This window comes from Lactuca serriola, chromosome 9, assembly GCF_051521515.1.
Source record: "Lactuca serriola cultivar US96UC23 chromosome 9, Lser_US96UC23_V15, whole genome shotgun sequence".
Lineage (NCBI taxonomy): Eukaryota > Viridiplantae > Streptophyta > Magnoliopsida > Asterales > Asteraceae > Lactuca > Lactuca serriola.
Window position 1 is genome coordinate 169,635,607 of NC_136416.1, and position 26,863 is coordinate 169,662,469.

The following is a 26,863-nucleotide window of genomic DNA, read 5'->3' on the forward strand; positions in this document are numbered from 1 at the left end:
CTTGTCCCTACGCATTTTGAACCATCAGTTAGAGAGCTTTTCATTCTTAAACATGTTCAAGTTAGACGTAAATCCTAATTTTTTTGAAAACAAACTTTTTCTTTGTGAAATAATATGTTTGTGCTTTCCTTAGTATGTCAATCAAACCTACAATTTTTTGATTCATAATTTACTTTATTTAGTGTTTTATCTAATCTTATCATTAGTAATTTATACATATATTGAAATCCTAATCAAACAAAGAAAAATATACTATACTACAACTAATAATTCAAGAAAAATAATAAGGAATGTTTCCTAACCACGTACATGATATATGGTTTGAAGTTTAAACAAACATCAATCATATACAACTCGTTTTAGAATTTAGATTCAGTAAAATAAAAATCAAATCATCTCAAAAATAATATCACATTATCATTTATTTCATATGTCAAAATATTCAATGCTAATGATTTCTAACTGGGCCAAACTTCATAAACATAAATGGGGCTAATGGACTTATGCTGTCATTTTGAGCCCAAAAGTGTTGAGAGAAATAAAAAATGGCATCCATGGTGACAAAGTTTTATGTTGACGAAGAAGAGACGGAGTTTCTTCAAATTCCCGCCACTGCTTCACCGGTAATCGACGAATTCCATAGTTCTTAAGTTCATACAGCATTTCGTTAATCCTGCTTATAGGTGAAGTTGTTTCCTCTTCACTAATTATCTTCTTTTTGTTATAAATTTTAATTCTTCTAGAGCTCCGAGAAGTTAGCTTTTTTCTTCTTCCATTATACATGTATGCTCGTATTTTTATCGGATCCTTTTTGAGAAATTGAATGCGAAGATTTAAATTCCATGCGACTTTCCCATTCTCAGTTAACAATCGACTAAAACAAAAGTCTACTTGTATTATGTCATTGCTTGCTTCAGAAATACTGTAATTGCTTTAGGGTTTTAGCTTTGAACTTTGTTAATTGTTTAGAGATTTGACTGTTGCATGCACAAAATAGAGACTTTATCGACACTTCTTTTCATATAAATTCATTGATAGTAGATACTTAACTGCTTTTTTCTCTAATCATGAATTATTGTTCTGTTGTTTTAGGGTTTAAGAGCTGAAACTCTTGTACAATGGGTGATCTATCAAGGTAAAAGATGTCCTAATTGTTTGAACTATCTATAAACCCTAATTCTTATCACATGTCTACATGTTCTGTATGATATAGGGAGGATAATAGCAACACTGTTCGTGTACTTGTTGCAACAGATTGTCATCTGGGCTATATGGAAAAAGATGAGGTTCGAAGGCATGACTCATTTCAAGCATTTGAAGAGATATGCTCCATAGCAGAACAGAAAAAAGTAACATATTTCTCCTCCCACATTCATCATTAAATTTTTGTAAGTGGATGATATGATAAAAACTAACATTCAATCTGTCATCAGGTGGACTTCCTACTTCTTGGTGGTGATCTTTTTCATGAAAACAAGCCATCAAGAACAACATTAGTGAAAGCAATTGAGATTTTGCGTCGATATTGTCTTAATGATAAACCAGTGCAATTCCAAGTTGTCAGTGACCAGACTATAAACTTTGCAAATGTGTAATGATCTGTTTTACTTTTGGTAACATCTACAAATGGGATTGTCTTTTTTCTTTTTTCTTTTTTCTTTTTACTTTGTGTCAATGTGAACAGGTTTGGTCATGTAAACTATGAAGATCCTCATTTCAATGTTGGCTTACCAGTGTTCAGTATTCATGGAAATCATGATGATCCAGCTGGAGTGGTAATATTCATAGTAGAATTAGGGTTTAGGGTTTAAGTTATAGTGAAAATAACATCTTTTTTGTTTTTTACAGGATAATCTTTCTGCAGTTGATATTCTTTCAGCATGCAATCTTGTAAATTACTTTGGGAAAATGGTTCTTGGAGGATCTGGGGTTGGGCAAATCACTCTCTACCCAATTCTTATAAAAAAGGTCCCTTGTGAATTCTTTTTATCAAAGTTTAAAAAAGTATAATAATGCAATAATTGTTTTATATGACTTTTACAGGGTTCCACTTCTGTTGCTTTATATGGCCTTGGAAATATAAGAGATGAACGTCTAAATAGAATGTTTCAGGTTCTTTCTTCTTAATTCTTATCCAAATTATGCATATTTTATTTTCTTTATTTATTCTTTTTAATTTTCTTTTCTGTTTATGTATTATGATAGACTCCACATGCTGTACAATGGATGCGACCTGAAGCTCAAGAAAGCTGTCAAGTGTCAGATTGGTTCAACATTCTTGTGCTTCATCAAAACAGGTTATAAATAATATTAAATAATATTTGAAACATATGATTACTAAAGTTGAGAAATAGAAAATGATTTTGAGACATAGCAAAATATTAAAGTTATTTTTTATATGCAGAGTGAAGACAAATCCCAAGAATGCCATAAATGAACATTTTCTACCTCGGTTTTTGGACTTTATAGTTTGGGGGCATGAACATGAATGTCTTGTGGATCCTCAGGTGGAATTTGATTCCAAGTTGGAATGGAATGTAAAAGGAATGGAATGGAATAAGCAAGATAGTGGAATGAGTTTTCATATGAACTTTTTCATATGGATTTATGACACCATTCCATTCCATTATGCAAACCAAACAACTTTTTTTTTTTTTTCAAGTTTTTGTATTCCATAAAGCTTTGACTAAATATTAATTTATATTTTAATGTTTAAATATTTAATAGGAAGTTCCAGGTATGGGTTTCCACATCACTCAACCAGGTTCTTCTGTTGCCACATCACTTATTGATGGTGAATCAAAACCAAAACATGTACTTCTTGTAGAAATTAAGGTTCTTCCTGAAAACAAACTAGAAAAAAAATACATTTTTTAATTTTTTTTTTATTCCAATTGTCTGACAAATATTTATTCAGGGTAATCAATATCGACCAACTAAGATTCCACTACACTCTGTAAGACCTTTTGAATATAAAGAGGTAGGTTGATAATATATATGCAATTTTGTTTTTTTATAAAATTTCTGAATGAGTCTTTTTTAATAGCTGAATGTTGATGACACAGGTAGTGTTAAAGGATGAATCTGACATTGACCCAAATGATCAAAATTCAATTCTTGAACATCTGGACAATGTGGTAATTTTTTTTTTAATTAATCCTAAGATTAATTTGACATAGAAATTACAGATATGGTAACTTACTTTAAATTGCATTAGGTAAACAGTCTGATAGAAAAATGTGGTCGAAGGGATGCTAGAAATTCAGAGGTTATGCTTCCACTTATCCGTGTAAAGGTACTAAAACGTACTTAAAATGACTATTTTACCCTTTATCTAATAACTAATGATAATAATAATAAACAGACTTATGCATGTTTTTCTGTTTTCACATGAATAAATTTTTAGGTTGATTATTCTGGATTTATGACAATAAACCCTCAAAAATTTGGTCAAAAGTATGTTGGCAAGGTACTTTCTATTTTTTTTTTTTTTTTTTTTTTTTAATTTAGTTTCAAGAGTAAATCTTTATAAAAGTTGAAGCTTTTCTTTAATATTGGTTCAACTGACATGATATTTTATAAAAATTGTAGGTTGCAAATCCACAAGATATACTTATCTTTTCAAAAGCTTCAAAGAGAGCTCAGGGTGAAGGTTAATAAGATTATCTCAAAACAAGAAAAAATTGTAATTATTCAATTTATTTTCAAAACTTTTAGTAATTGTTTAAAACTTTTTGTTGGCTTTAGCAAAAATTAAGGACACTGATCGATTGAGACCTGAAGAACTGAATCAGCAAAACATTGAAGCTTTAGTAGCCGAAAGTCAACTGGTACATGGTCAACTCCCTTTGACTTCTTATTATAAAAATATCAATCTACTTTTTCACTTTTAACAATATTTTATAATAATTTTTACAGAAAATGGAGATTCTTCCAGTGAATGATTTAGATGAAGCATTACACAATTTTGTTAACAAAGATGACAAGATGGCTTTTTACTCTTGTTTACAATACAATCTTGAAGAAACACGTGTAAGCATTACATTCTTTTTTTTTTTTTTTTTTTTTAAATTTCTTTTAAAATCATATATATATTTTATGATGATGATTATCTGATCATATTTTTATTTTCTGAAAACAGAAAAATATATCTCGGGATCCAGATAATCTGAGCGTTGAAGTTGAGGATATAATTGTCAAAGTGGAAAAGTGTTTAGAGGCAATGAAAGATAAAATCTTGATTTAATTTTGGTATTTTTCAGTTCTATTTTATTGATATAATAATATAATATAAATGCAGACACGAGTGAAGGAAAGATCCAAGTCTAAAGAAGATCAACCATTTTCATCTAGTGCTCAATTCGATGAGGTAGGTAGGGAGGGGGCGGAATTGGAATTTGGTATTCCATTCCATGGTTGTTATATGGATGGAATTCAATTCTTTTTGGGCTAATATTTATTTTTGAATTTCTTATTTATGCAGAATATGATAAATAAAGCTCCTGGAATTGGAAGTGCAGTTTCTTTTAGTGATGATGATGATGAAAGCACACAGTTTATTGGGTCAAAGTCTACTGCCAGGGGCAAAAAAGGAACATTACAAGGATTTAAATCAGCTCGTGATGTCCCTGAAGTCAGCAAAACTTCAAGAGGAAGGGGTAGGGGTAGTAGGGGGGGTAGGGGGTCTAATAGTTTGAAGCAAACTACCCTTGATGCATCCATCATGTTTCGTCGTTCAGAAAGGTCTCCTCATTTTTAATATTATATATATATATATATATATATATATATATATATATATATATATATATATATATATATATATTTGTTTAAGAAAATAAAGTTAGTTTATTTTATTATTCCAGATCAGCATCAGTTGCTGCATCAGCTTCTGTTCAAAGTATAGCTGTTGATGAAGAAAATTTAGATTCTGATTCGAGTGATGAAGCTGTGAAATTTGGATTAAATGAGCTTCATGATACTTCGGGGGTATGAATGTTTTTGTTTTTATTTATTTATATAGCTTTTTGTTTTTGTTTTTACTTAATCAGCTTAATGGATTAAGCCAAAAAGTGACTTAATGTATTAAGACATTAAAACTTAAGCTATGTGCAGTTTCCTCCATAACCTCTCTTAGGTTAAAACTGATGAATATTTTGTTTGAATTAATGGTTGTTTTTGGAATGTAAGGGTAAATTGGTCATTTAATCTCATTCAGATGATTTTTTCAGTCTAGAAAAGAAACAGACTTAATAGGGTTTTGGAGTGTTTCTTTTCTACTTAATGCTAGGGGGAGGAACACTTTATGCATTGAAAAGGGTAAAATGGTCATTTACTCGTATAAAAAATAAAAAAAATCTTAATGTATAAATAAATCACTTATTCAAGACAGACATCAAGTGTATATGGGTGTTTCTTTTGATTTTCCTTTTTAAGTTCTGAGTTTTGACAAATGACAATATTGCCCTTCTTTTTCTTTTGATTGTTTTAAGGATGATGACACGAGTATACAAGGTAAGGGCCGAAAAAGAGGTGCTGCTCCTAGGGGAAGAGGTAGGGGGTCCACTACTGCTAAAAGGGGAAGAAAATCAGACAACACTTCATCATCAATCCAACACATGATGATGAGTAAAGATGATGATGATGATGATGACGATGATGATGATGATGTTCCAAAGAAAACAAATAAATCTCAACCAAGGGTAAGCAACATGTTTTAAGAAAATATGGATTTTAGCACATCATCATCATCATCATGATTTATCATTGTTTGCTACTTTTTATCTTTATGCAGGCGACAAGGAACTATGGTGCATTAAGGAGGTAGCACAAGCGAGGGTATTATCGTAATTTTGTAGTGTTAGTGTGTGTTTCTATGTATAATCCAGGCCATGTAATCTGCATTTTTTGATTTTGACATGCATTAGTTAATGATTTGATTTGTAGTTGAGATTTTGTGAAACTGCAATAAGAAAGTTTTGAGAACAATATAAAATCGGGAGTTTGTGAGCTTTCTTCAAAAAAAAAAAAATAGTTTATGTGGTTTCAACATTTTGGTGCTGTTTGTTTTTTCTGAGGAAAAATGTCTGCAGTCTGCGGACCACATCTGTAGACCTCTGTAGTAGAAGAGGTGGACCAAACGTCTGCAGTCTGAAAAAAGAAGACTGTTTTTTTTAACATCTGTAGGCTATTAAAATAAACTGAAAGCTAAATAAACTGATTTTTTAAAACTTCAAAGTGATTTTTTAATATTTCTATGACTTTGTTATAAATAATTAACAAATCTAGATCAACTTTTATGTATTATTGTATAAAAAATAAAAATAAAAATGTTATGAATTAACGGATATATTTGATAAAAACCAACAACTTTGGTTGCAAAGTTCTAACTAGACATTATAATTAGTGATCAAAGACTTTGATATATAAATTGATGGAAATAAATTTCGATTTTTTCAATTAATTCTATTAAAAACATACCATAAATATTTTCTCGAGAAAAATTGACGATACTATATTAAATAATGTTTTACAAAATTTGACCCAAAAATATAAGAATATAGTATGATTTTTTTTTTTTTCATATTTATATAAACAACTTCTACGACTATTATTGTAATAAATCTTTATTTATAAATTTGTCAAAAATATCATGTTTGTATTGTCGAATGTTTTTTCTTTTAAGTTTTGTAATTTTTTTTCATTAATAAAGTTGGAAAAAATATAAATTAAAAAAAAACTTTAAAAAAATAAAGATATATATGTTTTTTAGGCTAGAAGATGTCTGAAGATGTTAGAAGACTCTGATCCACATCTGCACCAAGAAGAGGGCGCACAGACATTTTTAGGTCTGTAGTCTTCACAAAAACAAACAGTCTGTGAAGGTTAATGTATGCGCGTGGTCTACGCGGCGCAGACAGAAGAGGCCACGCAGATCTGCAGACAAAAAACAAACACTACCTTAAACATGAAATGCGATTTGGAAGTGGTTTCCTTTGGAATTATGTATTTAATAATCGATTGGTTTGATTTGATTTGATTAAAATAAGTCATTCCAAAAAAGTTTAGTTGTAAACTTAATTTTGCAAAACAAAATGTTGAATTAGACATCATAATTCAATATTATACATGAATGATAATGCCTAACTTGTAACAATTTAATTGGATCGATCATGATCCAAGGTGGATATATATATATATATATATATATATATATATATATATATATATATATATATATATATATATATATATATATATATATATATATATTAAAAACAAAAAAAAATTATGTTATAACTGTTTAAACTATAAATGGTTGAACATAATATCTTTTTGTGTTGAAATATATTGATATTAACCGAATAAAGAATTATCAACTTTCATATATATATATATATATATATATATATATATATATATATATATAACACAATAAACAATTGTTAATATAAAAAATAAAAAAAAAAATTGACCACACCATGGGTTCAACATTTCTATGGTTTTTTTTTGGCTAATTCTATCATTTTAAACAATAACGTGAATGTTGTGATTATAATTGATGATATGAATTTGGATATGAACTCTGTCAGAAATATAAATTTCAAAAAAGGAAAACTTTGAAAGTATCTAAATCTTACACAAAATAACTCTGAGTTATTTATAACTAGACCAAGCTTTATATAGGCAAATAAACTTTTCTATCATGGACTTATTATTAAACATCCTTTCTTATAATGGACGTACTTTTGCTAGTCTAGTCTATTTATATCACAATTATAATTTCACGATACATATTAGATGACTAAGCAAACACTATTCACATTATTACAAACAACAAAACTTCATTATCCAAGTAAGAATATGTATTATATAATTGTTTTCAAACATCTTGACGCATCGTTCAGGTATAACGTTCCGATCCATCCTAATTTTTATTAACGTCATCGTATGTGCAAAATTTGGTATCAAAGCAACGTATTGTTTTTATTGTGAATTCTCATCGTTATGAATTATCATGCATCATCATAAATATTATTATGAATATGAATATTCATCGTTATGAATTATCATGCATATTACTTCTCATAATCATCATAAAATATAATAGTCATAATAACCTCCACTATCACTATCAAATTTGAAGCTATAATTTTTAATCGTAATTTTAATCTAAAACATAACTAAATTATTGTTCTTATAGAATTATAATTATGAGTTTTCCAAGTCTTAATTTTAATAAACAAGAATTTTTTTTTTTCGTAAAACAATAAAACAGTCTAAAAAATTTATTTTCAATTTAAAAGTAGATTCTAAAATATCACTAATCAATACTATATCTAATATTGAAGCAATATATATAGTAGATATTAGTATAAATTGGCAACAAGAACAAATAAAAAGTATTGAAGATAAGATAACAAAACTAATTTGTTAATTATGTCTCAAGAAATAGAAAATTCACCAATAATTATTAATAACGAAGAAAATGAATCTGGATACACTTTTGATGCTCTAATAAATAAAAACATTATTAATCAAGATGCTATACGAAAAACAAATTTTACATTAACAGAAAAACATAATTTTAAGTATCACACGTTAAAAAACTTCTATTCTAGAAAAAATATTATATATTATGGAAAAATTATAGGAGAATAACCTATACCTATAGAATCAACTCAAAGAAATATTATTATACCCATAATAAATAAACAACAAATAAGAAATCGGTTATCTAATATTAAAGAATTTGATAGGATAAAAATTGTTTATATTCATATATCAACAATTCAAGTAATTTTAAAAAGCACTTTTAGTGATTTAGATACTCCATTAGAATTAGAAATTAGAATGATCGTATAATTATGGAAGCCATCATAAAGCAACAACAACATCAGAAGCAAAAACAAAAAGCATCCCTACTCAGACATGGAAGAAACTCTCTTCATGAAAGAATAACGTCAGCAATGACACAAGCACGCATTATTGAAGCAAATATATGTCCTTTCGGTGGTGGGAGGATTGACGTAAGCAATGACGAACAAAGAAATTATTGAAGACATGTGTCATTTCCGTGTGGAAGGAATTGTAATTATTTGTCATTTATTTCGTATAATTATTATTACTAGTCGAGAGAATGTGACATAAAGTAAGTGTCGGTAGGATGTAGAATGTGACATAAAGTAAGTGTCAGTAGGACGTAAAATAAAGTGTAAGATCCTTCATAGTCTAGGGGTCTAAAATGTAAATATAGTTTGTCGTATTGCAATCATACGATTGCAATAATAATTGTAACCGACTCTTTCGAGCCTATAAATAGGGCTTTGCCCAAATGAAATAAATCAGGAGTTATTTGTGTGTTTAAGACTTGAGTTAACTCTCAATGTTCTCAAATTTTGCACATACGATGACATTAATAAAAACTAGGATGGATCGGAACGTTATACTTGAACGATGCGTAGACTTGATTTATATAATGGATTTGTTTTGATTATTTGGATGATTATATGGATGGTTTTGGATAGAGGAATAAAATAGAAATCTATTTCAATAGAGAAGAACATTGAGAGTTAACTCAAGTCTTAACACACAAATAACTCCTGCTTTATTTCATTTGGGCAAAGCCCTTTTATAGGCTCGAAAGAGCCGGTTACAATTATTATTGCAATCGTATGATTGCAATAGGACAAACTATATTTACATTTTAGACTCCTAGACTATGGAAGGTCTTTCACTTTATTTTACATCCTACTTATACTTATTTTATGTCACATTCTACCGACTAGTACAAATAATAATTATACAAGACAAATTACAATTCCTTTCACACGGAAAGGACACGTGTCTTCAATAATTTATTTGTTCGTCATTGCTTACGTTAATAATTATTGAAGACACGTATCCTTTCCGTGTGGAAGAAATTGTAATTTGTCTTGTATAATTATTATTCGTACCAGTCGATAGAATGTGACATAAAATAAGTGTTGAAAGGATGTAAAAAAAATGTAAGACCGTCCATAATCTAGGAGTCTAAAATGTAAATATCAACAATTAAGACAAATATTATTTAACTGTGTATATGTAAAGCCACAAGGATCATAAAGGGATCAACATGTCACATGTTAATCCTTGTGGCTTTGTTAATCCTTGTGGCTTTACATATACACATTTAAATAATATTTGTCTTAATTGTTGATATTTACATTTTAGGCCCCTTTGATCCTTATGGCTTTACATATATACATGTTAATCCCTTTGTGATCCTTGTGGCTTTACATATACACAGTTAAATAATATTTGTTTCTTTTCCTTCTTAATTGTTGAAATTTGCCTCTACAAGAATTATGATTATTACTTAAAAAGTTAATATTGATCTCACCATTAGAGGTGGCAAAAATTGACACGAAACCCGACACGAAATAAACGGGTTTGGATAAGATATTTTAACCCGTTTAAATAAATTGGTTGACACAACACGACACAAAAATTAAACGGGTAAGGTTAGAGTTGAGAATTTCAACTCGAATATGACTCGAAAATGACCCGTTTATTTATATGCAAGTTTTTTGAATTATTTAAATAAACTAGAAAGATACAAAACCAAAACCATAAGTAAGAGAAAACCTTCAAATTGAGTCGTTTTGTAATGTTGAAATGACTTAGCCGTCTAGATCAAGACTTAATTTCAGTTTTTCCATTCTCTCCCAAACTACCCAGTCTCTTTCACCACTCTCACATCCTCGCGACCTTTTCATCCGCCTCCCCAACTCCCACTCTTTTAATTTTGTCATCTAAACTTGCTATGACTTCATCTATTCTGCCTCCAAACTATTAGTTTTTCCTTTCTGCCTACCCAACTCCTACTCTTTTAACATGCTCAATCTTTTAACCTCACATGACAAGACATATTTCAAGGTATAGCCCTAACCCGAAACCCGACACGAACTCGACACGAAAATAAACGGGTTGACACGACACGACACGTTAATTAAATGGGTCGGGTTAGGGTCAAGCACTTTCAACCCGTTTAGTGTTTCGACACGATAAGAACCCAACACGACACGACACGATTGCCACATCTACTCACCATTAATGTCTTAATCAACATTATATTATGATCAATGATCTTACAAATCATAAAACGATCATTTCTATAGAAATACATTGTATTTAGCCCCTCTAATTCATTACCATATTCATCTATTCCCCCAACTTCAAAATATTCACAGCCAAAATTTTCAAAATAGACAACATATTTCGTATGTACATACAAACCAAACCATATATGAAATTAAGGATACATATCCCAAAACTCGTTTCACAAATGAGAAGAACACATTATCATAAATGGATTTTGTTGAAGTTTTTCAAGACAAAAAACAAGTTTACAAAATTAATGTTGAATTTAATTTTGCTACCGAAAGTAGACCTTTCGACTTGTATCCTTATCTCTGTTTTGGGTGTTGGTTTTTTCCTGTGTCAACAAACTTGCAAAATGAGACAAACAAAAAGAATAAAGATATTGCTAAAATTAGCACCTATGTTAATTGTATTAAAAAAAAAAGTTAAATGCAAGAAACAACAACATACTGTCAATGTTTTCTTTATTAAAACATTATACTTTGACCCTAAAAACAGCTCAATTTTCGTTTCAAGAACATGTAGATTAGACTTTAACAGAAATACATGTAATTTAACTTTAGACTCTAACCTATATTTACTTCCTTTTGATCCAAAAAAAAGAGGTGCATTTTCCTTTTTTGCCCCTTTCAATATGACTAAACTAAAATTCGGGTAAAACACAAAACATGAAAAGATAAAATATCGTACCTTTAGGGAAATTAACTTTTTACTTCCATTTTTCTGTACATTCCCTGTAGATTGAGCTCCTTTATCTCTAGATATAATACCCTTTTGACAAGTAACAATCTTTGTTGATGCAACTTTTTTAATACCAAATCTTTTTTCAGCTTCTTTACCAATCATTTGATTTTGTTGAACCTGCAACTTTGAAGAACAATCAAGATTAAAAAGCATCAACAATCTCACATTCCCAAATAACATTTGAACATTCTTTTTAAGGTAAAAAGTAAAAAAGTTTTCAACTTTGTTGTTACCTTGGAAGCGAGTATATTACTTATACTCCCTTGTTTGTTGGATTTGGTTAAATTTCTAACATTTTGAGCAGGGGCCTCTTTTGTCACATTCAAAACTCTAGGTTTGTTTTGTGCATCTTTACACTGATTCAAAGAAGAAGAGGAAGAAGAAGCTACACTTGATTTTCTTGAAGAAGATTTGAGCCCTCCTTCTGAACACCTCACAACCCTTACAGCTGGCCTTGTGGCACAACTTCTTCTAAGATTGTTCCTTAAAGATGTCAAGAATTCACTACTTTGGTTTGACTTTGACACCTCTAATCCTTTCTTTTCATGGTGTTCATTTCGATTAGATGTAACACTGCTCATTGCACTGCCTTCTTTTTCTTGTTCTTGGCTTGAAAAAGAACATAAACTTGGTTTTGGTTTTGAAAGTTTAGGTCTAGAGGTGTTGTTAGTAACACCACTTTCACAGCTTGAAGATACTTTTGGGGTTTTAATGGAATTGGGTTTTGTATTGTTACTTGATCCTGTGGTTCTAGAAGACTTCATGGTTAAGGTTTTGACAGGATGTTGCTTATTGGAGATAGTAAGATTGTTTCTTTGTCCCCATGCTTTTGTTTTGTAGTTTTTGCCTCTTGATTTTGAGACTGAAGGAGGGAGTTTTGGAGAAGGTGGTTCTTGAATGGTTATTGAGTTTGGATGGAAGATTGTTGAAAGTAACTGGCTTGAAGAACATTGATGAAACCTATAAAAGTTAACTTGAGAATGTGATAGAATCCAAATGAAAGAAGAAGCAAAAAGCAAAAAGCAGGTAGTTCTTTGATGCTTACTGATGGATTATATCGAACCATGAGTCATTACTGCAACAAAAGAAACGATAACATTGGACATTAGTACATTACAATCATCTCTAGCATTAAACAAGCTTATTATATAACTAAAATGAAAGGAGATACTCACCTCTCATCATTGGTCAAATCGCATATACTGAGATCAGCCCACATGGGTGCTTCAATTTGGTCCTGGATGATATGATTAAACAATGATATGAATACCTAAGATATAAATATTTTCTCATGGAAATTGCAACAAATGCATTTGGAAAGTATTTTGTAGGTGCTATTATCCAATTAAATAGAAATTCTTTTGAGAATCTTACATTAGACTACAGTGTAACAAGATTAATTGTTGCAATTTCATGGAAAGAGGGAATACCAGTCATAAGATAGAATCAAAATACATTTTGCACGCATGTAATATTTATAGAGAATGCAATGGACCAGGACTACAGGCTGAACAGAAATCCTTCACAGAGCTAAACCAAATGAACACTGATTTGAAGTGCAGGAAACAATTAATTGAACAAACACTCGAGAGACGATGATTAAAAGCATCAGGCGAATGATATACTTAAGAAAATAACCTAGAAACCAATTTCTTATCCTAGAAAGTGGTTTCATCAAACTGAAATCATGAAAGTACAAATCTGATGACACCAGGAGTACGATTTTACCAGAAAATCCCAGTGATCTACTGAGTCGGTGGTCTTAACTGCTTCAACCCCAGCGCCGATGTTTTTTCCACCGCCATCGACGGAAGATAATGCCGTTTTTCGCATATTCTTGCGTTCCGTAATCATCTTTTGATTCTACAACCCAAGCATCAAGTTCTGAGAGAATTTCGATTTCTTCTGCGATTCCATTACCTTCAAGGTCCGTTGAAGCGATTCTTCAATCTACAATGCCGTTAATCTTGAGTCGTGAACCATTTTGAATTTTTTTATAAAATGTAATACAAGCCCTCAAAATATTGATAAATATCAATCAAGTCCCTATGTTTTATTTTATGCACAAATGTTCCTCTGACTATTTATAATTTTATATCGTCAACAAAGACCCTTACAAAAAAATGAAGGATGTCATCTACTTTGATGGACATTCAGACCAGTTTTGGGTCGGTCTTGAAACGGTTAGGTCTGGGTCTCGGAACGATCCGGTCTTTTTCCGGACCGGTCCCGTCGGTCTTTTTTCGGTCCGGTCGCGGTCTTTCCGTATGTCTTTTTCGGTTCGTTTTATGGGTTTTTTTGGTTCGGTTTTTGTATTTTTTTTATTCTTTTGTTTTTTTTTTTGAGTGTTTTCCATTAACAAATATGTGATTAACACCAAAATGATAAATTAAGATTTATTAAAAATGATAATTTAAGTTTAATAAAAGAAAAAAATGAAATAAGTTAGATAATTTGTGATTAAAACTTTGTATAATTAACAAAAAATGATATATTTATAAAGTTTGGTTACCGGTCTTTTTTTCCAAACTGGTCTCGTTCGGTCTCGGAACGGTCCGGTCTTTTTGGGACCAGTCTTTTTCCGATCCGGTCTTGTTTTAGACCGATTTAGTCTCTGTCTTTTTTCGGGTCCAGTCCAAGACCGATCTTTTTGTGCAGGTCTTCTACAGTATCAAAAAGTTAGTTTTGATTGGAACCAATTAAAAATGAGCATGAAAAGAAAATAGAGGTTGCAGAAATACGAAAGCTAAGATGGGCTTGAAGTAGAACATTGTTGGACAAAATCTCAAACTCTACTTTCAGAATTTCCTTTGGAGTGACGTCGAACATCGAGAAATTAAAAGATAATAAAAATTTATAGGAGTTCATACATGTAAAGAGACAACCGATTGTTGTTGTTAGAAGGATAGAGACAATCTCTGTTACCAATGCATGCAACGAGGAGAGGATGGTTGAGAAGAAAATGGAAAGATAAAATGAGTTTAGACTTGAAAATATTAGCCCTTATAAAAGACATGATATCCGATAGAAGGGTTTGAAGATTGATTATTAAGATAGTAGAGTAGTATACTTTGTCTATGATTTGGTGTTGTCTTTTGCGTCTTACATTTATTTACTTATTTATTATTATTATTATTATTATTATTATTATTATTATTATTATTATTATATAATATTATTATTATTTTCATCTTTACTTTTGCTTACATTAGTGTGTTTGTACACGGTTTATTTGTTTACCATGTCCATCATTGATGTTCATTTAAAATCATCCGTTCGTGTAATGATGCTTATATTTCAAATTTGTCACGTCAATTTTGCAATAATCATCCACATTAATGAAATATCAATACTCTTTCAAAATGGATCTTATTGCCACATCAACAACCATTTTGATACTCTTTCAAAATGGGTCTCCCTACCACATCAACAACCATTTCGTACATTTTCAATAAAACTTAGTTGTTTATGTTAAATATCTAAATATATGCAAATAAATCTATCATAATTATTATAATTAATATGAACATACACACTAATTAACTAGTATATATATTTTTTTCTTTTGACGGCTTAATACTATAAATTTACAGTGAATAAATAATCCCCCACCAACAATATTTCTTTTCATTCAACAAATATAAAAAAATTCAATCCTATATATTACCGGTGGGGCTTACTATTAGGTTGATTTGGCATTGCAACTCTCCTTTCAATATTTGAAAGGTTTGTAATACATCTAAAGTTGTGATAGCGCCGTTTTATTTTACATTTATTATTATGGAATGCCGGATCATGGTATTTTTATTGTTGTATTTGGTTATAAAATTTTTATATAAATGGTTCGCTACTTTATTTTATTTTTTAAATTGATTTGTTGTAACCTTGATTCTAAAATATTATTTTTCTTCAAAAACCACTTGATGCACTAACTTAGAGCTTATATTTTACTTTCAATAGGTAAAACGAGTAAAAGTATATCTAAAAATGAAATGATTTGAAACTGCTAAAAGCGTGTATTCAGTTATATCCAAAAAAAAAAAAAGAATTCCATAACTATTTCAACAGCAAGTATTAAATAATTTGAATGGTATAAATTTTATATGACAATTGAAAGAAAACAAAGAAATTTATCTTTTCATATATTTTCACAATTCACTATAACAGTTGAAACCCATATACCCCAACAATATAAAAAAAAAATAATAATAATAAAATAAAAAAAAAAAAAAAAAACACTTTACCATTTGATATAAGATTTTTCTTTTTTTTTTCTAAACAACATGAAGAAGCAAACCTATATAAAGTATAAACACTAGTCAGTATCTCTTGCTTAACTTCCCCCACCATGACTGTTTTGTCCCTCCTCCTTCCCCATTTACACCTTTTACCAATTTTGCCCTTGTCTCCTTTAATCGATTCTTGTACTCTTTCTTCCATATCTCAAATCTATCTTTGACCTTCTTAAACTCTTCCATTTGTTTGAGATAAGGCATCTGTTGTTGTTGTTGTCCAATAATGGCTTTAGCATTATCATCAAAATCATGTGTTTTTTGCTCCAACTCCTTCGATAGATGATCCACCACCCCACCACCACCACCACCACCACCATTGTATTCCACAAGATTTTGAGTTCCTGAAGAAATGCCGCCAACGCCAACGCCATCCCCCCCTGAATCCCCAAGGCTCTTCTTGGCTGCAACCAGACTCTTCTGCACCATTCAACAACAAATACATGGTAGGTAAAAGGGTAAAAAGGTAAAATCACTTAAAGGGTAAAATGGTAAATTGACCTGTAAAGAAGCAATCTGTTTTTGCCAAGCTTCCTCCACAGACTTCATTTTGATTTCATGTTCAGACCAGCGTGTTTCAAATTGCTTAATTTGGTCCCTCAAAGCCGTATTTTCTTGCTCCTTTTGACTCAGTGACATGTCTCCCTTGATGATCATCTTCTGCAGCTCTATAACATCCGAGGGCATAATCGGAAGATTATCTTGCAACATACCCTATACACACACCAAAAAAAAAAAAAACAACCATTTTGTTAAATTATATTTAGTTTCTAAAATAAAATAAAATAAAATTACCTTTGTAGACATCTTCCAGCTGCAGACATGGGTGAAATACCTTCTAGCCAACCACCCACGACAAACTGACTGTATATATACAATTGCATTCAGATTCTCATCCACTGATTTTGCTCTTGGCTTCTTTCTAACAACATTCCACTTTCTTCTTGAATTTTCACCACGAATAACTGCAAACACATTTCTTACATGATTGCAACGTGACAAAATAAAAATAAAAATAAAAATAAACAACCAAATTTTCTTACATGATTGCAATGTGACAACTCCTGCCATTAGTTCACGGAAATCACAAGCAATTCCAATTCCAGAAACCCCCTTCTCCACCTTATTTTCAATAACTTGTTTTCTTAATTTCTCCAAAACCAAAAACTGTTCTTGTCTGAAATATATTTTGGTGTACCCAAGTTGGTATGCTTCCGGAAGAACCCGGAATTGTTGCAAAACAGCAACCGATGTACTCAACACATCCTGACAATAGCTTTTCTTCGAGAGAAGAAGACACCCAAACCTAAATTTATATAAAAACAAATTATCAAAAACATTGCGCTATTAACTATTCTTATGTAAAAAACAAAGGTTTTACTTTTACTTTTACTCACCTGTTAGCAAATTCTTGATGTGACATACGTGTAGGATAGCGTGATTTTGAGATTTTTATAATCTCCAAAATGCCACTGCACCTCAGCTGCTGCAACACGGTTTCTTTATCAAATGTTCCCTGAAGTTGTTTTGCATTTGGTCTTATGCATCGGATGAAATGTGGGTTTGACTTTTCCAACATTTGAATCATTTTGAACAATTGGTACTGAAAAAAAGGTAGGGATAGTTAGGTAATTTTCATGTTTATCTCTCACTAAGCTAAATAAAATCTCAAAAGCTGTAAACTCGCTTCTTGTAAAAGATTAAAATCACAAAAACGGTAAAAAGGTAAACTCACTTGTAAAGGGTAAAAAGGTAAATGGTAAAAGGGCGTGAATCTTTTACCTTAAACTTTGTCCCAAGAGTTAGATTATCGAAATCAGTTTTCAGAAAATTATTGCAGGATGATGAGAGAAATTGGAGGGTATCAGAGTGCAGTGTGTCTCTGTTCTTTTCCAAGAACCCGGTTGACTCATATTTGACCTCCCCAGCATAATGGTTGACCTTAAAAGATCCCTTTTCATCATCAAACCCCAAAATCAAATTCAAATGCTGTTTGATCTTGTTGAAAAAGGTCAAATCAGTGGCTTCTGATGTATTTGAAGCTTCATCTAGTATAGATAGTAGCCCCATGTTTTTCTGCAACCCATCATCAAATATAAATTTTTTTTTTTTTTTAAAATGAAAGAAATTGCCCTAAAAAATCATACCTTTTTCAAAAAAAGAACATAAAAGAATCAATACCTTTTCAAAGAGGTCTAAACACCCTTGATTGTCCACAAACTCCACCTTTTTCCACTCAATACCCTCCGATTCATATTCCTAAAAATAAAAAAAAATAAAAACTCATTTATTAAAAACTACATAAAATTTCTAAAAAATAGCCCTTTGATTCTCTCACCTCTTGTTCAAGCTTAAATATATGTCGAACAAAGTGCTGCTGCAGCCTCTCATTAGCATAGTTTATCAGCAACTGATCAAAGCTATTTTTCTGAAGATTCAAATATAATTTTAAGTTTCTATTATGAGTTTAATAAATAAATAAATTATATACCTGAAATGACTCAAAGCCATAGATGTCCAAAATGCTTATACACCTACTACCACTCTCCCCCTTCAGTGATTTATTAATTGTTTCTACAAGCCAACTGAACACACTTGTGTAAACAAATTTCACCAATGCATCTCTCACATCAATCGCCTATTACAAAAATCAAATTAAATTAAATATCTTTAACTAAATTAGAATATTAAATTCATAAATAAATACCTGCTGCTGGTTTTTATTGGTAGATAGAGTCATCATGAGGTCCTTCACATTGCATCCCATCAACCTAGCAGCACTTCGACTAGCTGATAAAACACAAATTATTTTCATAGATAATTAATGTATTATTATTAAATAATATTAAATGAATATTCAAGAATATACCTTCATCAGTGACAACTTGAACATGATTTTCATGATCGATTACTTCAAATGATATATTCCCTAACCATAAAATTGAAGCCACCAATTTAAAGACACGTTCTTGATCTTCATGAGAAATTTGAAGGGCATCCATGGCTTCCTGATCCAATATATAATATAAATTAATTAATTTCTCGTTCTCCAAATAATAATATTAATCAAATTTACCATCAGTTTTTTGAAATTTTGAGCATCATCAACATCATGAATTTTCAAGCATCCACTTTGATTCAGGAACTTGTACTCACTCGCCATTCTTAGATTCAATTTATCTATCAAGAGATATAAAAAAATAAAAAAAACATAATTTTGAGCAAACAATCTCAATAATAATAAATTAACTTTGAGATAAAATAAATAAATAAACCTCTCATATCAGATGGAGCACCAGCACACATTTGGTAAAAGATATGATATGACCTTTCACTTCGACACAGATGAGATATTCTTGACTGGTCAAAAAAGTCAAAATTACTTCAATAATTTCGTTTTTGAATTGACACGATAAAATCTTGAAAATAATAAAAAGAATAAGTACCTTTTCAAGAAGAACTGTTGATGTTTAAGCAAAGAACATTTAAAACCTGTTAGTAAAACTTAAGTAAATCAAATAAACTTTAAAAAGTAAATATTGCTTACGTGTATGAATGTAAGCCCCACAAATTATCCCTTCTGAATTATAATGAATATCAACTAGTTTCCCCTGCACCACATTTAAAAAAATTAAGTACCTTTTCAAGAAAAAAAAAAGTTTTTTTTAAAAAAAAAAAAAAAAAAACCCACAAATCGGCTGGAATTTTTATTCCTTGATGTTTTTGCATTCCCAAAAGCTTCCAATATACAGCAAGTTTGACTTATTTTGACTGACATTTCACTCTTCCCAGCTTCTATCAAATACTCCATAACTAACTTTGCTGTTACACTCTTTCCAGCTCCACTTTCCCCACTACAATAAACAAAAATTCCATTTTTTCAAAAAAAAAAATGATTTTTCACTTCATTCAAGTTACAATACAAACTAACAAACCTGATAATAATCGACTGATTTACACCATCTGCAAGCATCAGCATCATAACAAAAAGTAGAGTCAAATTACGTAAATACCCTCGTCTTTATTTTATTATAATACTCAAGTATCTGTAAAACTCACCTCTCATCATGTGAGTGTAGGCAGCATCTGCAATTTTATATGCATGAGGACTTTCCAAAATCTTTTCTTTGTAAGCCATGATGACATCACTTCCAGCAACTGAAACATCTTTGAAGGGATTGATTGCTAATAAAACGGGCCCCACCATAGTCTGTTTCACATGAAGGATAAAAAGATTATGATGAATGAAGGAAGTATGTAAGTAAGTAAAATTCATTATTCAATAAGTGATGGAAAATATATTTATGCATACATAAATTACATCACGTTGATATCTATACTGGATATTACATAGAACAGATGGCTCATTCAAGTAACCAAGCTCTACAAGATTGTTGACACCATCAAGGATTTCTGTATTTGTAGGGAAGAGATCTCTTGTAGACACTGTCATCACCTACAAAAATAAATATAATTTTATATTTTAGTTTATATTTAATTACAATTAGCAGATGTATTTATAGTAGTAGACTTACAGTTCCATCCAAAAGTATAACAGATGCTTTTCCTCCAAATGCTGATTGTATCTTTCCCAACTCCCAAAACCCATTTTGGACACGACACCATACTCGGAGTTGCTGAAAGGGTAAAATAGTCATTTACTCACTCACATTCAGACACCAGTCACACATCATTAATGGCTAGGTGATATTATATTTATGTCAATGTAAACAAGCAGTATGTTAGAATTTGAAATTTTGTCAATTGCAACCATTATTTTGTCTGTAATTATTGGTCCTACTCCTATCTGTTGGTTTTAGTTTCTAGCTACAGTCTTTTTTATAGCTTTTTTCAGTAGCTTTTATCAATATGAAAGTTAAAATAGTGATCTATTTGATACTTAAAATTCAGATGTGGACAAACAAATAGGATTTTAAAGAAAAACCAAATTAGTTTATGTTTGATAAGAATTGAGATTAAAGGAATCTGTGAATCATAAGGTGAAACCATGAAATCTTACCTTCTTGATATAATAATCGATGCTATTATCCCATCCAGAAGCCAGTGAGGGTGGTGGTGAGGGAGTGGCAAGATTGGCACCACCGTTCTCCGCCAATCTATGTTCATGCACAGCCGCCATGGTGTAAGGTGATTCGCCACATGAAGGAGTTTCCAACACATTTTTCCGGCCAAAACTACCATTACTGACAACATCTTGCTTCCTGCTGTCACCAACCTCTGGCGACACGCCAAACATGGCCAGGCCTGGACGCTTAGGAAGACGTGCCCTTGATGCCGGCCGTGCTGGTAACGCCGGCGGCAAGTCCGCTGGCTTCTTGCTCTCCTCTTTCCGCTGGAGAGAGTCGAGCATTTCCTCCAAAGAACTCCGAACTATCATTTTCACCAAATTACAACGTCCACTCGATTTGAAATCAAGGCCGACTAAATCGACGTATAGACGAAAACCATCGTCTTCGAGATTCGAACAATGCCGAAAAGAACTTTAAAACCCTAATCCGATTCAGATTAGAAAAAAAATGAAGAGATTATAGAAGCCTGCGTTCCAGAAACGGACAAATTTCGTAAAATGAAGAAAATCAAAATTCAATTCAGTCTGAACTTTACAAAACCTAACCCAAACAACTGAACATTTCCTCGAAAAACAATTTGGGGGCGAACAGAAACTTCAAACCTAACAAACAAATTATGGAACTATGAGCTGTAAAAGCGACATACAATCATCATTTATGTTTATATGCGCATCAAAAACAAGAATCGTCCGAAATAAGCAAAATCGGAACTGGGTTTTGCGTTAAAATCGAGGGTTTCTTGTTTTTAAACTAATTTCTACTGCCTTGAAAGCATGAATTACAAGATGATGAATTATGGTCCAACAGAGAGAAAGAAATGCAAAGATTAATGGCAGAAAGAAGGAATTATCTGATGAAAAACAGATGTAGTGGTTGTTTGTAGATTAATTTGGGGGATTTGAGAAAATTAGGGAAAAAAAGGAAATGTGATTTGTCTGTTTGTTGCTTAAAGGGAAATTTTGAATTTATTCAGGTTGGTGGTAGTGGCGGGGGGGTACCATGATATGATCCGTTGGGTTTCTGATTGTAGTGAAGTAATAATAATCTCATTACTCTTTTTTTCGCTCTAATTTCTAAAGAATAATAATATTATTTTATTATTTTTAAGGTGTTATAAATTGTAATGTTTTTTTTTTATTATTTTTAAAATAGATTGTAATAATTTTATCCAGAGAATAAAATGTGATATTTGATTTTTATGTGTGTCAAATTTTAATGTTCTTAATTGGCGAACACTTTTTATATTATTTGGGGTAAATTTCGTTGTAAACGTTTATGTGTGGTTTTATTTTTTATCCATATATCATCAAATCTAACTATTCATTTAGTGCATTTTAGTTTTTATCTCGTTTTTGGCTGAACCCCTAAAATAAATTTTTTAACCAAAATGGGGTTAACGAAAAAAATATTTACCATATAGTTTAAAAAATATTTATCAAAATAGTGTTTTTCTTCAATTTTTTTTCAATATTTCATATTGTTTTTCTATTTATTTAAAATATCGGCTTTTTTATTTTTTTTATTTAGTTTTTTTTTTTTACTATTTATTGTTTTTAAAAATCAGTTTATTTTTTTTATTTTATTTTTGTTTAAGCTTTTTTTTAATATACATTTAACATAAATATCTAACACGCAAAATAACTTTATTATTTTGGTTCATTATATGTCTATTTGATTAACTGTTTTCTACCGTTTATATAGTAATTACGAGTTTATTTTAATTTTTTTACCATTTATTTATACATATATTTTAAAATTTTAACCCTTTACAGAAAAAAGTTTTTCTCATGTTTTTATTTATATAACATTTGCATGCTTTTTAATTGAGTCTCGTTACATTGAAAATAAAATATAAAAAGCAAAAGCTTACATATTTTTTTGGTCCACCAATGCCATCATTGACAATGTCCATGGAAATCTTGGAATTAGACCCTATAAGCATCTCTGCTTCAGATGTGTTCTTAAACATTTCTGTCTCATCAACCATCAACATTTTGGTCAGATCAATTCGGGTCACGTCGAGGTTCCTCAAATAAAGTTCTTAATGAACCGATCATATGACATTGCAAGCAAAAGAAGAACCAAATTAATGGCTTGCTCTCTCGGAAACACGACACCCATCCTATCCAATTTGTCAATGTACAAATTCATTTTTTAGAATGTGCACACACACAAAATTTCCATCTTCATATTTACATGCCAAAAAGGCTTGAGTTGTTTCATATCTTTCAACTCGTGACATTGGGAGAGTCACATGAGGAGGAAATGGAAGAGTTGAAGAAGCATGATGTCCAGTTCCACCATTACTCGAAGAGGATAAGACGTTTTCACCTTTATATGAATGTTGAAGACACTCTTCAAAAGATTGAGGAAAACTATTTCCATAAGAATGAGGAACACCATCATTTTCTTGATTTAACATCTAAAATTGGGAGAAGAGAGAATTCATGTTAGCTGATTTTAATCCTTAATTATTAACCCAAAATTTAAATTAAGGTTAGGATCCATATTTTCGATTCGAACTTTAAAGAGGGATGTCGTAATCAAATTCAAATCTATTTTAGGTAGGTAGAACATTTCACCAACTTCAATTACATGAAACTCCTAAATATTTTGAGTTTCATTGAATCATATCAATGACATGTTTAATATCGATTATGATCTTACCAATTGTGGATGGGATGTCGAGGATCATAATTAAGATGTGAATATCCATGCAAACCCGCCCAACCACCCTTGGTCGATTTATTCTCCCATTGATGTGTCGATTAACTACACACACTCCATTAAGAATTATTAACACAAGTTGTTTCATCATTTCATCTTTATAGTCCCAAATTAGTATGCGGTTAACCACATATGCTCCACTAACGACTCATAAAGAAACAATGTGCGTTTTCATGGATTAGCATACACTTCAAATTTTTCCTAAAGTAACTAGAGTTGAGATTTATATAAAAGGTTCTACTACTTTAATATCACTATACTTTTAAGAGGTTATGTCCTATTAAATTTCTTCGGCTAACGACCATCCATCAACACAAAGGAGCAGTGGGTGAGAGTGGACACCCATTCAACGATCATTTTATAGGTCAGTTCCTTATACCCCCTTATAGTGTAGTTTCGTGAATGAGGCATACTAGTGATTTGACTAAATTGTCTTACACATATCATATATAGTATAAGATGTATTTTAAAACTTTTCAAAATACTAGGTTAAAAATTAATTTTCAAATTGAACTTTTAATAATTAATTAATTTTAACCAATTAATGATTTACCAATTATCATTTAACTTAAATCAATAAGGATTTAAATAATTATCTTTAATTAAACAATTAATAAAATAATTCAAATTTAAATCATTAGGGATTAACTAATTGTCTTTAATTAAACAATTAATAAAATAATTTAAATTTAATCCTAATCCAATAACCCTTCCAATTTTCGAAAATAAAGGTATTAGGGTTACTAGATTTTAATTGTTCAAATTTTAAGGCATTTAAAATTAGTAGGATGGAGGCTATGTTTTCAAGAACCCTAAGCCTTTTTCGAAAATTTAAGACCATGAGGATTTAATTTCCATAAACCCTATTTTTGATCAATTCACAATTATGCACAATCAATTAGAAAAATAAGACTCTGATACCTCTGATGGATTTTCTAGGTTATAAAAAATACATATGAGAGGAAACACATTTAAACCCTTAAGTTTACATGCAACTTAGAAAAGATATATGTTTTCTCTATTGATATCAATAAACCATGAACATCAAGAAACACTAAAGAGAGGCTATGAAAATCAAAATTAACATAAAGATTAGGGTTTACATACCTTTTGATTATTATAACAAATAATCAAATCCTCTTGAAGTTTCTTGGAAAGCAAGCACCAAAAGGATGATGTCTCTAATGGCTCACACCCAAAACCAGAAACCCTACAACGAGGATGAGAAAGGAGATATGAAGGAAATTTCGTTCCTATGCCTTTAGCTAATGTGAATGAAAATTGCAAGTCAATGGGTTCTATTTATAGTTTAGGTAAGTTGCATGCAAATGAAGATTTGAATTAATTAAATAATAAATTGAATCCAAATTCAAATCTTTTCCTTTTATGAAATCAGGAGGCTTCCGGAAACCCTAAGAAACTCTAAAAAACCATTCACGATATGGATGCTTCTAGAATTTCCACTTTTGTTCAACTATTGAACAATTACAAAATCACGCCTTACACCTTCAATTAATTTCAATTAATCCCGAATTAATTCTAGATAAATTCCGATTAATAATTAATCAATTCTAATTTATATCATATTAATTTATCAATTCTAATTTATATCAAATTAATTTATTAATCAAATAATAAAGTAATAAACCAACTATCTATTTCCAATTAACATAATAATCATATAATATATTAACAAATTATTTCCTCGTAATTTTCAGTTAGTTTATTAATGATATAATAATCTGATAAATCATCTTCTCTCTATAAATGTCATTCTAATAATGTTTTAGTTATGAGGGAAACCAAAAAAGAACTTGAATTAGACACCTTAATCTAACAGTCTCCCACTTGGATAAGTCTGTAACTACAACTGAAAGTATATGTAACGCCCCGTTTATAAAATAAATAACTAAACAAATAAAAAGCCTAAAATGAATAGTTATAGAAGTTGGGGGTTAAAATGTAAGTTTCGGGTTAGTTTAATAAATATTTATGAACACATGGGGCTCCGTGGTAATTATTGGGACTTAGTTTGAAAGGAAAAGATAAGGGAGGGGTCATGTGGTAACTTAAGGACTTCATTTGGAATGAATTTTAGAGGACAGGGTTAAATAAGTAAATTATGGGCTAGGTTTGAAGGAAGATTTATGGGGAGGGGCTATAATTGTAACATCCCAAGTCAGAATCAAGAGTTTAGGGGGTAAAGTGTAAGTTTGGAAAAGAAGGACTTGGCGAGTAGGAGCTTCAACTCGTCGAGTCGAAGCGTGTGCCGGGCACATGTTAAGTGACCGGACTCGCCGAGTCGGTGGCTGGACTCGACGACTCTGTGCTGGAATGAGAAACCCTAATCCCCAGGGTTTGCACCCTATTTAAGGAGCCTTAAGCCCCCATTTCGGCCCTTTATTACCCCTCTGAGGACCAAAAGCCCTAAAATCATAAGAGAAGAGCCTTGGGGGCATTTTGGAGCTTAGATAAGTGATTTAAGAAGGAAATCTTGAAGACTAAGGAGCTTGGATCAAGGAGGCTTGAGGAGATTTGGTTTACTCTTCAGTTGGAGGTTGTTTTGAGGTAAGGATTCGTCATCTTGGCTTATTCCTTCTAGATCCACCTTTTTGGAGCTTTAGGGTTTGTTTGGAAGAATTTATGTTGAGATCTTGATGCATGAGTTAGATCTGGAGTTGAAACTCCAGATCTGAGTTCCATATGGATTCTATGTGAAGAAAGCCCTTTGATTAGTATGCAAAAGCCATCCCTAATGAGTTAGGTTCCATTTTAACTTGGTTTTTGATGAATGGGTCATGGAAGCACGTAAAGGTAGCAACTTTATGTTGCTAATGAACCATAGGGACCCTGATTTAGTGTTTGGAG

General features: G+C 30.9%; 3 protein-coding genes across 7 annotated transcripts; 1 reads left to right on the plus strand and 2 right to left on the minus strand.

Annotated features, from left to right (window-relative positions):
• The first annotated feature begins 539 nt into the window (after nucleotides 1-539).
• Nucleotides 540-6,009, plus strand: MRE11 (DNA repair and meiosis protein (Mre11)). 4 transcript variants are annotated; one of them, XM_079021050.1, is made up of 23 exons: nucleotides 540-623; nucleotides 1,093-1,135; nucleotides 1,255-1,349; nucleotides 1,434-1,591; nucleotides 1,685-1,775; nucleotides 1,849-1,968; nucleotides 2,044-2,112; nucleotides 2,206-2,297; nucleotides 2,405-2,507; nucleotides 2,728-2,835; nucleotides 2,918-2,980; nucleotides 3,066-3,137; nucleotides 3,218-3,295; nucleotides 3,407-3,469; nucleotides 3,592-3,652; nucleotides 3,748-3,830; nucleotides 3,919-4,032; nucleotides 4,142-4,219; nucleotides 4,301-4,369; nucleotides 4,484-4,743; nucleotides 4,866-4,989; nucleotides 5,493-5,702; nucleotides 5,795-6,009. In XM_079021050.1, the coding sequence occupies exons 1-23, from the start codon at nucleotides 546-548 to the stop codon at nucleotides 5,825-5,827; spliced, it is 2,265 nt and encodes a 754-aa protein (XP_078877176.1). In that variant the 5' UTR covers nucleotides 540-545; the 3' UTR covers nucleotides 5,828-6,009. The 4 variants fall into 4 exon arrangements, with proteins under 4 accessions (XP_078877176.1, XP_078877177.1, XP_078877178.1 ...); XM_079021051.1 differs by having other exon boundaries at nucleotides 561-623; nucleotides 1,214-1,349; XM_079021052.1 differs by having other exon boundaries at nucleotides 570-683; nucleotides 1,214-1,349.
• Nucleotides 6,010-11,197: 5,188 nt separating this feature from the next.
• On the minus strand, nucleotides 11,198-13,860 carry LOC145077233 (uncharacterized). 2 transcript variants are annotated; one of them, XM_079022984.1, is made up of 6 exons: nucleotides 13,615-13,860; nucleotides 13,062-13,123; nucleotides 12,932-12,961; nucleotides 12,120-12,846; nucleotides 11,833-12,003; nucleotides 11,198-11,476 (listed from the first exon to the last, which is right to left on the minus strand). In XM_079022984.1, the coding sequence occupies exons 1-6, from the start codon at nucleotides 13,738-13,740 to the stop codon at nucleotides 11,417-11,419; spliced, it is 1,176 nt and encodes a 391-aa protein (XP_078879110.1). In that variant the 5' UTR covers nucleotides 13,741-13,860; the 3' UTR covers nucleotides 11,198-11,416. The 2 variants fall into 2 exon arrangements, with proteins under 2 accessions (XP_078879110.1, XP_078879109.1); XM_079022983.1 differs by having other exon boundaries at nucleotides 11,833-12,009.
• Nucleotides 13,861-16,003: 2,143 nt separating this feature from the next.
• Nucleotides 16,004-22,264, minus strand: LOC145072555 (myosin-2-like). The gene is made up of 21 exons (XM_079019005.1): nucleotides 21,199-22,264; nucleotides 20,714-20,815; nucleotides 20,491-20,634; nucleotides 20,238-20,388; nucleotides 20,114-20,141; nucleotides 19,870-20,032; nucleotides 19,726-19,789; nucleotides 19,625-19,638; nucleotides 19,454-19,538; nucleotides 19,255-19,358; nucleotides 19,048-19,186; nucleotides 18,886-18,968; nucleotides 18,670-18,816; nucleotides 18,517-18,606; nucleotides 18,360-18,437; nucleotides 17,961-18,254; nucleotides 17,576-17,781; nucleotides 17,222-17,484; nucleotides 16,974-17,143; nucleotides 16,680-16,892; nucleotides 16,004-16,598 (listed from the first exon to the last, which is right to left on the minus strand). Exons 1-21 carry the CDS (start codon nucleotides 21,574-21,576, stop codon nucleotides 16,206-16,208), a joined length of 3,309 nt encoding a protein of 1,102 aa, XP_078875131.1. The 5' UTR covers nucleotides 21,577-22,264; the 3' UTR covers nucleotides 16,004-16,205.
• Between the last annotated feature and the right edge of the window lie 4,599 nt (nucleotides 22,265-26,863).

Bases quoted from the DNA above. Each gene is read 5' to 3' on its own strand.
- MRE11 (XM_079021050.1), top strand. From the start codon at position 546: ATGGCATCCATGGTGACAAAGTTTTATGTTGACGAAGAAGAGACGGAG. The intron at 3,138-3,217 runs GTAATTTTTTTT...AAATTGCATTAG, and splicing joins TTGAACATCTGGACAATGTG to GTAAACAGTCTGATAGAAAA. The intron at 4,990-5,492 runs GTATGAATGTTT...GATTGTTTTAAG, and splicing joins AGCTTCATGATACTTCGGGG to GATGATGACACGAGTATACA.
- LOC145072555 (XM_079019005.1), bottom strand. From the start codon at position 21,576: ATGATAGTTCGGAGTTCTTTGGAGGAAATGCTCGACTCTCTCCAGCGG. The intron at 18,607-18,669 runs GTATATAATTTA...TTGAATCTTCAG, and splicing joins ATGGCTTTGAGTCATTTCAG to AAAAATAGCTTTGATCAGTT. The intron at 17,782-17,960 runs GTAAAAGATTCA...CCTTTTTTTCAG, and splicing joins CTCTTGGGACAAAGTTTAAG to TACCAATTGTTCAAAATGAT.
- LOC145077233 (XM_079022983.1), bottom strand. From the start codon at position 13,740: ATGATTACGGAACGCAAGAATATGCGAAAAACGGCATTATCTTCCGTC. The intron at 13,124-13,614 runs GTAAAATCGTAC...CATATCATCCAG, and splicing joins TAGATCACTGGGATTTTCTG to GACCAAATTGAAGCACCCAT. The intron at 12,010-12,119 runs GTAACAACAAAG...TGTTCTTCAAAG, and splicing joins GTAATATACTCGCTTCCAAG to TTGCAGGTTCAACAAAATCA.